The sequence below is a fragment of the Oryctolagus cuniculus genome, chromosome 15 (assembly GCF_051225735.1).
Source record: "Oryctolagus cuniculus isolate XC-2025 breed Fujian yellow rabbit chromosome 15, ASM5122573v1, whole genome shotgun sequence".
Taxonomy (NCBI): Eukaryota; Metazoa; Chordata; class Mammalia; order Lagomorpha; family Leporidae; genus Oryctolagus; species Oryctolagus cuniculus.
In genome coordinates, this window is record NC_142881.1 from 63955369 (window position 1) to 63972668 (window position 17300).

Sequence of the window (17300 nt, forward strand, 5' to 3'; positions counted from 1 at the left end):
GACTAGCAGTTGGTATCAGAAGTAAGAATGCTCTCTGGTGGGGACTCTAGCTCTGTAGTTCACCCGGACTCCTTGCCATACCCTTTTTCGAGTAACTGTATGATACCCTCCCACTATAACTCTAGGTCTGACTATATCATATGCTTTGGTTGCCATACAAGCAGAGAGTTGCATATTTCCACTGTGCTTTTGTCTTCTGCCATCACCACACACACACACACACACACACACACACACACAAATTGAAAACAGGGCTGGCGCTGTGGCACAGTGCGTTAAAGCTCCAGCCTGCCTGCAAAGCTCCGGCCTGCAATGCATGCATCCCATATGGGCACCAGGCAGAGTCCTGGCTGCTCCACTTCTTCTTCTTCTTCTTTTTTTTTTTTTTTTTTTTTTTTTTTTTTGACAGGCAGAGTGGATGGACAGTGAGAGAGACAGAGAGAAAGGTCGTCTTCCTTTTGCCGTTGGTTCACCTTCCAATGGCCGCTGCGGCCGGCGCACCACACTGATCCGAAGGCAGGAGCCAGGTGCTTCTCCTGGTCTCCCATGGAGTGCAGGACCCAAGCACTTGGGCCATCCTCCACTGCACTCCCTGGCACAGCAGAGAGCTGGCCTGAAAGAGGGGCAACCAGGAAAGAATCCGGCGCCCCGACCAGGACTAGAACCTGGTGTGCTGGCGCCGCAAGGCGGAGGATTAGCCTAGTGAGCCTCGGCGCTGGCCTTGCTCCACTTCTGATCTTGTTCCTTGCTAATGTGCCTGGGAAAGCAGCAGAGGATGGCCCAAGTGCTTGGGCCCCTGCACCCAGAGAGGAGACCCAGAAGCTCCTGGATCCAGGCTTCAGCCTGGCCCAGCCCTGATGTTGCAGCCATTTGGGGAGTGAACCAGCAGATGGAAGACTTCTCTCTCTGTTTCTACCTCTGTAACTCTGCCTTTCAAATAAAAAAAATTTTTTAATTGAAATCTATGCACAGTTTCTCATAATACACATTTTCATGAACTTTTCAGATACCTCATATGCATGGGTTTCAAAAATTTTTCACCAAGAGGCCAGCTCTGTGGTATAGCAGGTAAAGCTGCTGCCTTTGGTGCTGGCATCCCATATGGGTGCGGTTCAAGTCCTAGCTGCTCCACTTCCGATCTAGCTCTCTGCTTTTGTCCCTAGAAAAGCAGTGGAGGGTGACCCAACTACTTAGGCCCCTGCACCTATGTGGGAGACCTGGAAGAAACTCCTGGCCCCTGGCTTTGAACCTGTCCAGCTGTGGTTGTTGTGGCCATTTGGGGATCGAATCAGGAGATCTCTCTCTCTCTCTAACTCTACCTTGCAAAAAAAAAAAAATAAATAAATGATTTTTAAAAGTTGTGCCAAAATAAACTTCTCTCTTAATTCCATTTTTCAGAAACCTTTTGACATACCCTCAGATTTCCTGTTGCACCTGAAGACAATATCCAACTGAAAGCCTACATACAGAATGAATTTTCAGTTTATGTGCACGCTTGCTACATATTCCACACATCTAATGACCATTCCTGTAACTAGAGACCGAGTAAATGGGCCGAGTAAACACTCACTTGTGCGCACACACGTACGGGCACAACTACCGCTGGATGGCAGAAACAACAACATTCACCATTAAATCCCCACGTCTAGCGTGTGCCTCGCACAGATAGCTTTGCCATAAGTATCTGTTTAATGAGTGAATAAATACATATTTTTAAATACACTGAACACCAATTTTACCACCAAGAGGCCAGGCTGGGACTCAGTGGCTTGAAGCTCAATTTGTACCCTAAAAGGAGTGTTAATATATTATATAATTAAGCAATTTCTATTACCTCAAAGCTAAGCATTTCTGAGGAAAGACAATTTTTACTTCCTTACCTAAAAATAATTGTGGCTATAAATACCATATTTTTGTGTTTACTAACCATGCAGTATAATTGCTTAATACCATTAATGATTTGGTTGAATATTTTTAACAACTTTATTGAGTTGAAATAACATGCAAATCACCCATTTAAAGTATGCAATTTAATGATCTTTAGTAGGTTCACAGAATTGTGCAACCATTAGCACAATCAATTTTAAAATATTTTCATTACTCTAAAGAGAGAAAGAGGGGCCAGCAAGGTAGCAAAGCCAGTAAAGCTGTTGCCTGTAGTGCCAGCATCCCATATGGGTGCTGCTTTGAGTCCCGGCTGCTCCGCTTCTGACCTAGCTCTCTGCTGTGGCCTGGGAAAGCAGTAGAAGATGGCCCAGGTCTTTGGGCCCCTGCACCCACGTGGGAAACCCAGAAGAAGCTCCTGGCTCCTGGCTTCGGATCAACTCCAGCTATCGTGGCCATCAGGGGGAGAACCAGAGGATGGAAGACCTCCCTCTCTCTCTTTCTCTGCCTCTCTATAACTTCCAAATAAATAAATAATTCTTGAGAGAGAGAGAGAGAGAAATCTCTTTCCCAAAAGAAGTTAACTCCACATTTTCTCCAAAATGTTCCCCACCCTCACCTCTGACCAAGCACTGACCCACCTTTTTGCCACATAGATTTGCCTATTCTGAACATTTCATATAAACGTAATTGTATCCCTAGATGCATTTCATATAAATTGCTCCTAACCTTAGGCAACCATTAATCAACTTTGTCTCTATATGTTTGTCTATTCTGAACATTTTATATAAATGCAATAGGTGCTCTTATTTAACCAGAGCGTTTCACTTAGCATATCGTTTTCAAGATTCACCCATGATTAGCAATATACACCATTACTTCACTCCTTTTCATTGCTGAATAAAATACCACCATTTGGCTATATCACATTTTGCTTATCCATTTATCAGAGAAGGATTTTGTTCCTACTTTTTGGCTATTTTGAACAATGCTGCTATGAAAATTCACATACAAATTTCTTTTATTTATTTATTTATTTATTTATTTTTGACAGGCAGAGTGGACAGTGAGAGAGAGAGAGATAGAGAAAAGGTCTTCCTTTTACCGTTGGTTCACCCTCCAATGGCCGCTGCGGCCGGCGCACCGCGCTGATCTGAAGCCAGGAGCCAGGTGCTTCTCCTGGTCTCCCATGGGGTGCAGGGCCCAAGTACTTGGGCCATCCTCCACTGCACTCCCTGGCCACAGCAGAGAGCTGGCCTGGAAGAGGGGCAACCGGGACAGAATCTGGCGCCCCGACCAGGACTAGAACCCAGGTGCCGACGCTGCAGGTGGAGGATTAGCCTATTGAGCCGTGGCGCCGGCCCAGCCTCCGTTTTTTCATCTGTCAAATGTAAATAATAATACATAACTCACAGAATGTGAAGATTAATGATAAAATTGAGACACCTAGCATAGTGCCTGGAGCACAGTAAACGCTGTCTTAGCTATTAGTATTATAGCACTAAGACAATTCCTCAAAATTAAATATTTTGATTTTTAGTAGTGGTTAGAGACCAACATCTCCCTGAAGCAGGCTTCCCCATCTCTTTGGGTTTCATTAATTTTGTATCTTGCTTCTCTCAAGTTTTCTGTTTTCTTGCAGATGATGAATCAAGCTGATAAAAAGCTTCAGTTTCTGTCTCAGTGGGAGAGGTCCAAAAAAAAGGGCTGGCCAACTCTGCACGTCTGCCCTTCCTTCCCTCGTAATCCAGTGCATACCAGCACAGACAGGATTTCATAACCCTTGTCCCCTACAGCCCAACCTCCACACAGAGGGTTTTTTGTAAAAATTCTAAGTCACATCATTCACTGTCCTGATCAAACTCTTTGTGACATCTCTCTCAGAATAAAAGCCAAACGCAGTACAATGGCTTTATAAGAATTTTAAGCCTTGTAAGGGCCTATGTGGTCTGATGTCTGGGTACTGTTTGACACAAGCTCTACTTGCCATACCCTGTCCTAGTCTTTCCTCAAAACTGCAGGCATATTCTTGCCCTGAGGCCCTTCATGTGCTCATTTGCTTCTGTCTAAAAATTTCTTCCTCTAGATACCCACATGGCTTCCTCCATCACCTCCTTCAGAAGCTGAATAGCCTAACAAAATCATCCCTCCACTTAATTTTATTTTCTCCCTAGCACTTGAAACCACATTCATGTGTTTGTTTTCTCCCATAGAATATAAGATACATGAAGACAGAGATTTTAATGGTTTGCTCCCTGCTGTATCCTGTGCCTTTAACACAGGATAACATTGCTTTCGGTCCCATAGAATGCTAGTTTCCTGCTTGATCATGGATTCTCCCATAAAACTCAAACGTATCTAGACAAAGTCCTAACCTTCAGATGTTTAGGAAATGTCTGAGCTGGTTTTACAGCAGGTGGATGGAAACAGAACTAGGAACACAGAAAGGTTATCCGCCTAGCGGCGCCTGCACACCAGGTTCTAGTCCCGGTCAGGGCGCCGGATTCTGTCCCGGTTGCCCCTCTTCCAGGCCAGCTCTCTGCCGTGGCCAGGGAGTGCAGTGGAGGATGGCCCAAGTGCTTGGGCCCTGCACCCTATGGGAGACCAGGAGAAGTACCTGGCTCCTGCCATCGGATCAGCGCGGTGCGCCGGCTGCAGCGCACCAGCCGCGGCGGCCATTGGAGGGTGAACCAACGGCAAAAGGAAGACCTTTCTCTCTCTCTCTCTCTCTCTCTCTCTCACTGTCCACTCTGCCTGTCAAAAATAAATTTAAAAAATTTTAAAAAAAAGGTATTTGCTTCCCACCCCCATAATAAATACCTTTTGTTTTGAAGGTAGGTTTAATGACTATCATTTTGTTATTTAAAAATGAATCTCATATTCCTCTGCTTTCTCCAACAGCACGGTAGTTCTTTTGGTAACAAGATCGTAGATTAGAAGATCATGCTTTTGATAGCCACAACTTTGCAGCTGGAGGATACAGCAGCACGCTGGGAGTTGAATTACAATTCCCAGAGTTCATATCCAGGAGGATTCTGGAGAGAACCAGGCTGGTTGGTTTGTGTATGTATATCTATATAAAAAGCAGAACTAGCTGTTGCAACTGCTGTTAGCTTTGGAGGGTTTAGCAGCGGGCTTTGAGAAGTAAACTACATTTCCCATAGTGCACCTGCAGGAGAATTCTGGGAAGTGTGGCAGAAGCAGCAAGAATTCCTCCAGGAAAGGGAAGCTGTTTGAACTTGAACGTTTGGAATTTCCTGACTTCTGCTGATTCTTGAGGCCTAGGAAGGTGCCCCCAAAAGATTCCAGAGTGAGTACAGCGAAACAGAAACCTTTCTGATTCTCCGTGGAGAACGGCTTTTCCAGGGCAGCGCAGTCGCGCTGTATAGTTCGTGGCTTAGTCTCTGAGACCCGGGCAATGGCCACAGCTTGCACTTAGGGAGCTCTCTCTGTAACCGCAGCTGAGTATTTTCTGACACCACTTTGGAGAGATGTTTAAAACTGGAACTGCCTGACTTCTCACGCTGTGCCTTGATTTTTGAATAAAGGGAAGAAAAAGAATTCTTCCAGAAGCCGGGCACACACGGCTCAGCAAGTCCTGCTGGGTGTTTCCCAGCCGTCTCCAGGGGTGCACACTGCCTGTGCCCACTCCGTCCTCACAGAGGCCTCTCCCACGCCCCACCGGGCCTCCTCCACGTGCACGCAGGCACGAAGAGACGAGACTGGCTTCTGTCTTGCTGCTGTGCTTTTTAAATTAATCTTCCTTCTGGGAAGATGAACAGAATGAGAAGCACGTGTGAATCATTTATTACAGACGTTTCAGAGAAAAACGGTTCATCTTAAGGACCTTGCCCTATCATTTAATAGTTTTAGTAAAATAAACATGAGATGAATTATTATACTTAAATGTAATGTTATTAATATATAACATTAACTCATCTAAATATGTCTAAATGAAATGTTATCATGTTACCTTTCCTCTCTATTAGCCTTTGCACTTTAAAACAGAACTTGAAGAGCTCTGTGCCCACCAGCTCCTGAGTCAGCAGGCCCTGGTAATCCCTGCGGCTTAGGTGGATACAGTACCAGAGATGGGGCAAAGCGAGAGGGCCAGCGCAGCGAGCCACACGCCTCCTCCGTAGTCATAACTACAGCCACACAGTTCCTGCAGTTCCCAGGCTCCAAGAAATATGCCAAAGGGATGGATTCACTGCCTTGGCTCGCAGGGAATGTGGTGAGGTGTTTATGTGAACGGTGCCCCAGAAACAGGCTCACTGAGCACTGGGCCCAGGAACTCGCGTCTTACCATACTTTCTTTCATCTTCAAAGAAGCGTGTACACGTGGTTAAACATTTTTCCAGTTCAGAAATGAATAAAGTACCTAAGTGAATAAGCCTTAAGTATAGAAATGAATGAAGTAAAATATCACAAAGCTCCTTTTCAGTTCTGGTCTCCGTCCCACCCCCCTAAGTGAGTTGCTGTTGGCAGTGTGGTGTGTGCTTCCAGTCACTTGAAAGATAGCAACAAGTACGCGTCTCACTGATGTGTACTTGGACGTGTGTGTGCGTGTGCGTGTGCCTTTCTTTGTGAATTAATGAGCTCATGGTAGCCAATCAAATATCATTTGCTTTTTTGTTCCTCCAGCTTAATTAAAGTACCATTGACAAATGAAAGCTGTATCTCTTTACGGTGTTGAAGATGATGTTTTGATACATGTGTATATTATGAAATGTAAATAAGCTAATTAACATATTAATATCCTCACAAACTTAGCTTTTTTTGTGGTTAGGACATTTAAGATCTTTTAGTAATTTTCAAGTACTCAATATGATATTATTGTTATATTTTTATTATTCTCACCACTAATTGTCATCTGCCACTCAGCAGAACCCTGCAAACATTCATCCTGAGACTTTGCACCCTTTGACCCACACCCCCCTTGCTTTTCTTACTTAATATATTCTGACTATCTTTCCCTTTTACTACAAATATACTTTTGGCTGTTATGTCATTGTTTATTTCTTGTTAACAGCTGTTTATGGTTCCATTTATCATAATTTTTGATTAACATTCTTATTACATATCTTTTCCTTCCTAGGATAAATTCCTAGATATGGGAAGAGCTCCTTACTTAACATTTAATCTCCCAAAATATTGTACCTTCCCCAAGTTATGTAAGAGCCAGAAGTATTAACTTTAAATATATTTATTACAGAACATCATATAGGCCCTCGGGTTATTAAACTAGGAATTATACTTTAATGCTCTCTCAAAGAATGCTTTGCAACCCAAATATCGCATACTGCCTGTGTGAAGTTAGTTATTTGTTTTCTGTCTTCTGCTGCAGTTCTTGAGGGTAGGGAATTTCATTCTGCACATTTTTGGGCTCCTTACGGAAACTTGCATAAAGTCAGTACTTAGTAAGTACTTTGTTGAATCTCATTTGCTAAATATATTTCACCCTTGGCTAGGACATAGGTTGTAGCCAAAACTATCCAAGGATTAGTCATCAGTGACTCATAATTATGCAACCAAGAAGTAGGACTGAACTTTCGCTCTTCCCTGATGGTTTTGTGTCACAGCTTGCTTCCCCTGGGAATACAGTCGTGGGGGGCTGCTATTTAGCTGGACTGGTTTTCTAATTTTTTCAATGGACGTCCTTGACTTTTTTACTGAGACTGTAAAAGGAACTTTTTATAGGGAAGGAAATTCTTAACTGATTTATAATTTAAAAAGAACTATTTTCTGCCAGATAGATTCTTCAGATACCAGATTTTTTTCCTTTCCCAATGAACTCCCCAAAAAAACCCAGAAAGTGTCTTGGGCCCATGTGCCTTTCCATGATTTCAGCGTTTTCCTGTCTGCAGGATTCCCCTTACTTCGCTCCCAGGGCCCCGTTTTTGTGGCTGCACTGCTCTGGAGATCACACGGGCCTGTGACGTATCAGCCAGGGTAACCCCAGCTGCTGCAGCACGTGACATTCAAAATGCCAGTGGCTTCCTATGCAGGACGTTTATTTCCCATGCACAAATGGCCCAGTGCAGCGGTCTCAGGTTTGTGGGCGGCTTTTCTCCATGTAACGGTGAAGGATCCAGCTGCCACACCTAATGGCACCTAATGGGAGTCTTCAAGCAGAGAAGAGGGGAAAAAAAAAAAAAAAAAAAAGGATGGAGAAGGCATCCCTGTCTCTTAACTACAGCAGCCCTGAAGAGATCCATGTCACTTCCACTCACTTTCCACTAGACCCAGACTCCTACCTGCCTCGCTACAAGGGAGGAGGGAGATCTAGGCTTTGGCTACCAGGACGACAGCCACAGTTTGAAGGAGGAGCACACATTTTTTGTGGCTGGTTAGCTGATTCCTCACAACAGTCTATTAGGCAGGTGGAAGACGTTTCACTTCTGTAGATTAGCAAACAAATGCTGTGAAGTGGCGATCCCATAGCTGGTCAGAGGTAGAAATGTGTTTTAGAAACCCCGTCACCTGAGTCCTAGTCAGTAGCTCTTTTCTTACTCTTACAAAATGATCCTACCCTGACTTAAAATAGAACCCTCTTGGTGATCCACGACTTGAACTTGCATACGATGATTCTTTGGTTTTGACTCCTCTTTTCTCTAAGGGCCTGATAATGTTCCTGTACTGTGGAGCAGCTTGGAGGAGCAAATCTGGGTACTTTAGGCTGCTGTCAACCTATGTCACTAAGACACGGTGAGTTTTGAACAACCTGAGCTCTGATTAGTGTACCTTTGGCCTATTGAATTATAAAATCTATGTATCTCAGAGTCTTGAAGATTCATCACGTGTGATAAAATTACCCATAATTATATTCATTGCATATTGTTTATAACTGGAAAATGTCTAAACTAAATTTCTAATATCAAATGTCTCATACTTGTACATAGGTTCTATTATGAAAAGGCTTTGTCTTTTCCTTTGTGGTACCTGTAGTGCATAAGACAGGACCTGACATATAACAGGCACCAAAGTACTGTAGAGTACATGAACAGTAGCAGTGAAACTAAATCAAGTTCACTCACGAAAGAATAGCAAACATATAAAATGACACGGGTATTTCATGAAGGTTCTTGAAAATAAGGTAATAACTACAACCCCACCCCCTGTCCAACCAAAGAAGTAAATTTCATTTAAAGCAAGACCAGAAAAAAAAAAAAAACCTACAACACAGAAGACGATTAAAGGATTTTTACTGTAGCCTGGAGAAATTTGAAATCACTAACCTAGGGCTGGCACTTGGAGTAGTGGGTCAAGCTGCCACCGGCGGCGCTGGCATCCCATATGGGCACCACTTTGTACCCAGCTACTCCATTTCCAGTCCAGCTCCCTACTAATGGCCTAGGAAAGCAGCAGAGGCTGACCCAAGTACCTGGGGCCCCTGCCACTCATGTGGAAGATCCAGATGGAGTTCCTGGCTCCTGGCTTCAACCTGGCCCAGCCCAGCTGTTGTGGCCATTTGGGGAGTGAACCAGTAGATGGAACATCTCTCTGTCTCTCCCCGTCCACTCTCTCAGTAACTCTTTCAGTTAAATAAATAAATCTAAAAAAAAAAAAACCACTAACCAGCTGTTTTAAGTTTTAGAGGTTAAATTTAAATCATCTGGGGTAGTAGCCGGCGCCGTGGCTCAATAGGCTAATCCTCCACCTTGCGGCGCCGGCACACCGGGTTCTAGTCCCGGTTGGGGCGCCGGATTCTGTCCCGGTTGCCCCTCTTCCAGGCCAGCTCTCTGCTGTGGCCCAGGAGTGCAGTGGAGGATGGCCCAGGTGCTTGGGCCCTGCACCCCATGGGAGACCAGGAAAAAGCACCTGGCTCCTGGCTCCTGCCAGGATCAGCGCGGTGCGCCGGCTGCAGCGGCGGCCATTGGAGAGTGAACCAACGGCAAAAGGAAGACCTTTCTCTCTCTGTCTCTCTCTCTCACTGTCCACTCTGCCTGTCAAAAAAAAAAAAAAAAAAAAAATCATCTGGGGTAGATGTTGGGCCTAGCAGTTAAAACGCCAGCTGGAACACCCATGTCCTACATTGCAGTGCCTGGGTTTGATCCCATTCTCCAGTTCCTAACTTCATCTTCCGCTAAAGCAGACCCTGCGAGGTAGCCATGATGGCTAAAATAGGCGGGTTAGTGCCACCCACTTGGGAGACCTGCATTGAGTTTCCAGTTTCTGGCATTTGGGGAGTGAAACAAAGGAGAGGGGCTCTCTCCTTTTCTCCATGTATCTATGCCTCTCAAATAAACAAATAAAAATCTAATTAATAGATAGTTACACCATCTATGTATTGTGGTCCGAGAACCCCCAACCTAAGGAAGGAGTTTAATTTGTAATCCTGACCCAATAATCACCAGGAACACCTCGCAAAGCTAAAATGCAAATACAGTTGTAAAACCCCTTAGGAGGGGAACACACCCAACCATGGCTCCCCCCACAGAAGGCCCTGCCAAACTTGAGCGCCCAGTGCAAAACTTAGAGGTGTATAAACATACAGTCCTACCTGAGCAAGAGTGAGCGAATAACACAATTGCAATCCTTGTTTTAGATGTTGTTGGACTTCTAGGTTGTCTGCACTTTCTCAGACTGAGACTCTGAGAACAAAAGCAGAATTATCAAGCAGTCTAAGAAATATGTTGACGTGACTAAATATATTTAAAAGTGAACCAAAATCATGAGAAAAGAATTCTAGCCTATCAACACAGAATGTTTTATTATGTGAAAAAAGTGGGGGTTTTTTGTTTAAGGAAAAAGGCTACAAATGAGTAGATACGGTTGATTCTAAATATACCCACGTGTGTATTGGTACATATTTTGGTGCAGATAATTGTGAAATCCAGGTATATGCAAGGTCTTTAAAAAGTTCATGCAAAATGGGTAAGAGGCAAAACCCTGCATGGCATGATCACTCTGAAGTGCAGAAGTGAACAATGATCAGTTCTGAGTAGTGGGCTGGTGGATGGTTTCCCTTTTTAAAAAACTGATCATCGTCTTTCTGAGTTTTAAAGAATGACTATTAAGCTGGCGCCGTGGCTCAATAGGCTAATCCTCCACCTTGCGGCGCCGGCACACCGGGTTCTAGTCCCGGTTGGGGCGCCGGATTCTGTCCCGGTTGCCCCTCTTCCAGGCCAGCTCTCTGCTGTGGCCAGGGAGTGCAGTGGAGGATGGCCCAGGTGCTTGGGCCCTGCACCCCATGGGAGACCAGGAAAAGCACCTGGATCCTGGCTCCTGCCATCGGATCATCGCGGTGCGCCGGCCGCAGCGGCGGCCATTGGAGGGTGAACCAACGGCAAAGGAAGACCTTTCTCTCTCTGTCTCTCTCTCTCACTGTCCACTCTGCCTGTCAAAAAAAAAAAAAAAAAAAAAAAAAAAAAGAATGACTATTTTTATTGTTACATAAGAAAAGACAAAATTAAAGTAATCTGAATATTTGCAGTCTTGATAATCCTAGCATAATGGAAGGCAGGAGTTCCTCACTGAGAAGTGTGCAAGGCACTGTGTGTCTCCGTCTCTAGAGAGGCCCTGCCTGGGTGCAACCCTGAACCTGGGTGGTGTTGCAGGTGTTTTGCTTTTGAGGGTCATTAGGGCAAAGCACAGGTTGTACCACTCTTTTCCGGAGGCAGCAGTGTTTGTTCTGTTGTTTATATGTGGTAATTTCTGAGTGGCACATGTCTCTCCTTAGACATGTATCGAGTTTGTACCCCAGGGGGGCTGCAGTCACTCAAATTAGTTTAAAAATATCATGAGTCTAAAAGATCAAGTTTCTTTTCTATTAACGCGGAGCTCACTGGAACCCCTTTGATCATACCATGTTTCTAAGGATGCCACTGGGGAGCCTTTGTCATTTTGCTTTGTATTCTCATGTTGAGTCAACTTTGCCTACTACTAATTTCACAGCTCTTGTAGAAAACATCCGTAAATACACTTGACAGAATACACTATGTACCCGCAAGTCTGATTTAGGGCTTCTGACGGGTAAAAACAGGTAATGCCAAGGCCCCAGGAAAATCTGCCTCCGTCACCATTACACCTGGCTTGATTCCCAAGGCTCTTGAAGGGATGTACCCAAACCGCCCTCCCTCTCTCCCTCCCTCCCTCTCTCTCTCCCAGTCTTCCTCTCTCCCTCCCTTCCTTCCTTCCTTTACTCTCTCCCTCTCTTCCCTCCTCTTTCTTGCTTCTCCTTCCTTCCTTCCTTCCTTCCTTTCAAAATTTATTCATTTATTTGAAAGGCAGAGACGGAGAGAGAGAAGGAGAAAGAAGGAGAGAGAGAGAAAGAGAGAGAGACAGGTCTTCTATCCGCTGGCTCACTCCCCAAATGGCTGCAATGGCTGGAGCTGGGCTGATCCAAAGCCAGGAGCCTGGAGCTTCTTCTGGGTCTCCCACATGGGTGCAGGGGCCCAAGGATTTGGGCCATCTTCTGCTTTCTCAGGTGCATTAGCAGGGAGCTGGATCGGAAGTGGAGCAGCCAGGACTTGAACCATGCTCATATGGGATGCTGGCACTGCAGCTGGCAGCGTAACCTGCTGCACCACAGCATTAGGTCTCTATGGTTGATGTTGTATCACTGTACTTGTTTCCATCTCCACTGCATGTCAATTCTTGCTTCACAGTGTAATATTGGCAAAGTATCTTGAGGTTCAATTCAGTAAATACTTTTTACCTTTGAAGTTAAACTCAATAAATATTTATTGAATTGAGACATTCAGTATGCTAATTACTGAGGTACAGAGCTGTGTAAGGCTGACCCTGCCCTTAAGGAGCTCAGAGTCTTGTAGGGGAGACAGATAAATGAACAAATAGTACCACAATCGTGCAACCACAGAAGTATGGGCCAGATATGTACTAGGGCAAAGGAGGGAACGAATGATTGCTTGTATCTGTTTCAAAAACATATTTTTTTGGAGGGGAAGAAAATTCAGATGTAAATAAAGAGAAATAACTGAGGTAATACACAGATGCAGGAGGAGAAAACCCACAGATTACCAAGTGTGGGGGCGGATGTTTGGCCTAGCAGTTAAGCCACCACTTGCCTCCCGTATCGGAATGCCTGGGTTCCGGTCCTGATTCCACTCCCCGTTCCAGCTTCCTGCTAATACCCATCCTGGGAGGCAGCAGGTGATGAGGGTTGAAGTAGCTGGGTCCCTGCCACTCATGGGTGAGACCTGGATCAAGTTCCCAGCTTGCGGCTTTGGGCTGGCCCAGCCCCAGCTGTTGCCGGCATTTAGGGAGTGAATCAGCAGATGGGAACTCTGTGTCTCTCTCTCAAATAAAATACACAAATAAAATTTTAAAAGATAACCAAGTGTGATTTTTGTAATGGTTTAATTATTTCCCCAACGCAGGTACCTATTTGAACTGAAGGAAGATGACAATGCGTGTAAAAAAGCGCAGCAGACAGGCGCCTTTTACCTCTTTCACCACCTGGCTCCTTTGCTTCAAATATCAGAGCGTCATTACATGGCCCCCCGCGTCAGCCTGTTAGGTAAGCCCACAGTGGACCCCTGGATTCATGGCTACCATGTAGTTCATACTGATTCTGTAAAGACAGCTCCTTGAACTTTTCAATTTTTCACACTTGTGTAGCTGCTTCTGTCAATTAATAATTTATTGTATGAACCCTAGCTCTCCAGTCAAAAGGATTATGATATGAACCACTAATGCCTTAAACCAGGGCTCAATAAACTGTTTTATGAATACTTTTTTTACAGTCTTGTTCATTTGCTTATGTGTTGTCTATGGTTTGCGTCTGCGCTGTAACGGCAGAACCGAGTAGTTGTGAAAAGACTGTATGACTAAACCAGTCTAAAACCCTTGGTATCGCTTTACAGAAAAAGGTTGCCTGAGATTTCCAGCCTTAGACTGGGGACTTCCAGCCTCATCTGTTACAGAACTTCATTTTTATGAAAAGGGTCAAAATTAAAAGTGAATTAAAAGGCCGGCACCGCGGCTCAGTAGGCTAATCCTCCACCTTGCAGCGCCGGCACACCGGGTTCTAGCCCCGGTTGCTCCTCTTCCAGGCCAGCTCTCTGCTGTGGCCAGGGAGTGCAGTGGAGGATGGCCCAAGTGCTTGGGCCCTGCACCCCATGGGAGACCAGGAGAAGTACCTGGCTCCTGCCATCGGATCAGCGCAGTGCGCCGGCTGCAGTGGCCATTGGAGGGTGAACCAACGGCAAAGGAAGACCTTTCTCTCTCTCTCTCTCTCTCTCACTGTCCACTCTGTCAAAAAAAAAAAAAAAGTGAATTAACATAAAACTCTTTCAGTATTTATAAGTAAAGCTATCTAAGCTATTGGCATTTGGCATTCAAAATACTATCAGATTTTTAGACATGCTTTTGAACTATTTTTTTTATATGATGGGCCTACATTTTTTTTCTAAAATATTTACTGATTCATTTATTTGAAAGGCAGAATGATGGGAGTGGAGGTTGGAAGGAAAGAGATAGAGACAGAGACAGAGACAGAGAGAGATTCATTTTCTACCTGCTGGTTGAGTCTTCAAATGGCCACAACAGCCAGGTCTGGGCCAGGCCAAAGCCAGAAGCTAGGAACACCATCCTGGTCTCTTACGTGAGTGGCAGGGGTCCAAGTACTTGGCCATCATCCCCTGCTTTCGCGGGCACATTAGCAGGAAGCTGGATCAGAAGCAGCTGGGAGGCCTGTGTTACAAGCAGCAACTTGACCCACTGTGCCACAATGCTGGCCCTTAAATTTCACTTTTATTTGCTGTCACCATATCCTGGATAACTTTTGACTACATTGCCAGTGAATTTCCCCCGGGTCAGATGTTGAAGTTCTCGGATAGGTAGTTTGCAGCAGTGCATAAGGTGCTAAGCATTGTGATGAACAAATTACTAAGTCCCACATGCACAGAGGGGCAAGTTTACTGTCTACACAGTACTTACCGCTGACAGATGGAGTTTCAGATGTGAGTAACCCCCGGGCCCACAAAAGCAGCACACTCTGGAGGCTAATTCTAGAACTGGATTGGTCGCTTCCATTTTACATTGTGATACTTACTGTTTTCAGTGCCTTAATAACATAACCATCGTGCAACTTATGAACTAGAGAATATGTTCCTTCCATCATGCAATCATAGAGTAACACAGTATTACTCAAGATTCCTTGTTTGACCTTAATCGCTCAGACTGTTGAAGGAGACACTGAGGCCTAGTTAGGTGAAGTGATCTGATCAAGAGTGCACAGTAATAGCTTCAGGGCAGTGACTTTAAGCCAAGAACAGCAGACCCTCCATATCTACTGTCCTGCATCCTGGATTCAACCAACCACAAACTGAAAATATTTGGGGAAAACATTGCATCTGAGGCAGGTGTTTGGCACAGTGGTTGAGACTTGAACAGCTACATTGTGAATGGCTGGATTCCAGTCCTGGCTCCACTTCTGTTCCAGTTTCCTGCTAATGCACACCTCTGAGAAGCAGCCAGTGAAGGCTTAAGTACCTGAGTTCAGGGCTCCTGGTTCTGCCAGCATTTGGGGACTGAACAAGCAGATGGAGTATCTTGTTCCATCTTTCAAGTCAATGAATAAATTTTAAAAATGGTGTAGGATTTACATTAAAAATTAGGCCTTCCCTTTTTTTTTTTTTTTTTTAACAGGCAGAGTGGACAGTGAGAGAGAGAGACAGAGAGAGAAAGGTCTTCCTTTTGCTGCTGGTTCACCCTCCAATGGCCGCCGCTGCAGCCGGCGCACCGCGCTGATCCTGGCAGGAGCCAGGAGCCAGGTGCTTTTCCTGGTCTCCCATGGGGTGCAGGGCCCAAGCACCTGGGCCATCCTCCACTGCACTCCCTGGCCATAGCAGAGAGCTGGCCTGGAAGAGGGGCAACCGGGACAGAATCCGGCGCCCCAACCGGGACTAGAACCCGGTTTGCCGGCGCCGCAAGGTGGAGGATTAGCCTATTGAGCCACGGCGCCGGCTAAGGCCTTCCCTTTTAAAAAATCACATCTGTACTAAACATATGGTTTTTGTAGTCATTATTCCCTAAACAATACAACAAATATTGACATAGCACTTACATTGTCTTAGGTATTATAAGCAATCTAGAGATTATTTAAAGTATATGGGAGGATGTACATTGTATGGCATTTTATATAAGGGACTAGTCTGCCGCTTTATATAAGGGACTCGAGCATCTCCAGGTTTCGGTATCCAAGGGCGGTTTTGGCACCAGTCTCCCCTGGATAGCACTGAGTAGCTGTGACCCTGCTTTAAGCTGACGTAGATGATTTCCTGTGAGACGAGTATGGGTGTAGTGGTTTAATTGAAGCCCTTCTGCTTCTGAAGAGTTGGAAAAGCTCCTGGAGAAGTGCGGCCAGGATACGCAGAGGATAGAGGATTCCGTGCTGATTGGATGCTCTGAACAGCAGGAAGCATGGTTTGCTCTGGATCTAGGACTGAACAGCTCCTCTGCTGTAAGCGGTACGTAGCAGTGCTCCCGCTGAGCGCTGCCCAGCACTTCTCAGACTTGGGGTCTCACATACTGATGAAGAATGTTTTTCAAAATTTGGAGAATACAGAAAGGTGACGAACTTTCTATTTTATTTCAAATAAGGACACAATAATACTATCACCTACCATCACCATTTAAAAGAAAATAAGACATTTTAATGCTTTCTAAACTAAGTTGTGGGTACACATGTTTATGAATTCTCTGTACCTTTATATACTTTATATCTTAAATGTTTCATAGAAGATGTTTTAAGATTCATGCCATCATTTTTTTTATTTTCTCTTAGCAGTGCAGGCAAATAAAAATGTTCCCATGGAGTATTTCTCGTCCTCAGACCTCCATTTGGGAACCACGTTGCTATAGGTTCATGGCCCCTATCCGGCTTTCCTTCTCTTTTTAAGGAACTGGGCATAGAAGTGATGATGCTGGAGTGGAGGTCAGACAGAAGCTTCACGGTCCCATTTCATCTCTTTTCCAGGGATAACGTGTGGCTAATGCAAATATTCTTACTGCCCTGAAGAGGATACTGGGAAATACTATAATGTTTCCCAAACTGGCCTGAATATAAGAAACACCTGGTGCTTGTTAAAAAAAAAAAAAAGTTCTGGGCCTCATTCCACACCTGCTGCTTCTGCACCTCCAGGTAGGGCTTGAGAACCTATAGATTTTTATTTTCCCCAGCTGAGTCTTATTAGGCTAGTTTGGGAAACAGGATAGACTGGAGAGGGGCCTGGTGGCAAAGTCTGTTTGACAATTGTCTGATTTTCCACTTTGCCAATTTTCTAGCCTCCTTGCAGAAATCTCAAATGGAGACGGAGCTCCAGGGGTCCTTCATTGAGCTGAGGAAGGCCCTCTTCCAGATGGACGTGAAGGACGTCCCCTTGCTGTTCACGGTACACTCTGAATTTTCAGTTCTGTAGAAAACTTAATAGTGTGATGTATAGGCACAT

General features: G+C 44.9%; 1 protein-coding gene across 26 annotated transcripts in view; it reads left to right on the forward strand.

Moving 5' to 3' along the window:
* The window catches only part of NUDT13 (nudix hydrolase 13), a 40027-nt gene that overhangs the window by 11340 nt on the left and 11387 nt on the right, over positions 1-17300 (forward strand). For 5 of the 26 annotated variants that reach the window (XR_016220942.1, XM_051823781.3, XM_008269973.5 and 2 more), the window contains exons 1-6: positions 5055-5194; positions 5874-6118; positions 8504-8592; positions 13227-13366; positions 16185-16319; positions 17137-17243. Coding sequence is in view for 25 of the 26 variants with exons in the window: in XM_051823781.3 (XP_051679741.3) it covers positions 6086-6118; positions 8504-8592; positions 13227-13366; positions 16185-16319; positions 17137-17243 (504 nt within the window). In the remaining variant the exon portion in view is untranslated. Of the gene's footprint in view, positions 1-5048; positions 5195-5873; positions 6355-8503; positions 8593-13226; positions 13367-16184; positions 16320-16828; positions 16994-17136; positions 17244-17300 lie in introns of those variants that run through there. The other 21 variants (XM_070057857.2, XM_051823780.3, XM_089313434.1 and 18 more) reach the window with 9 other exon arrangements.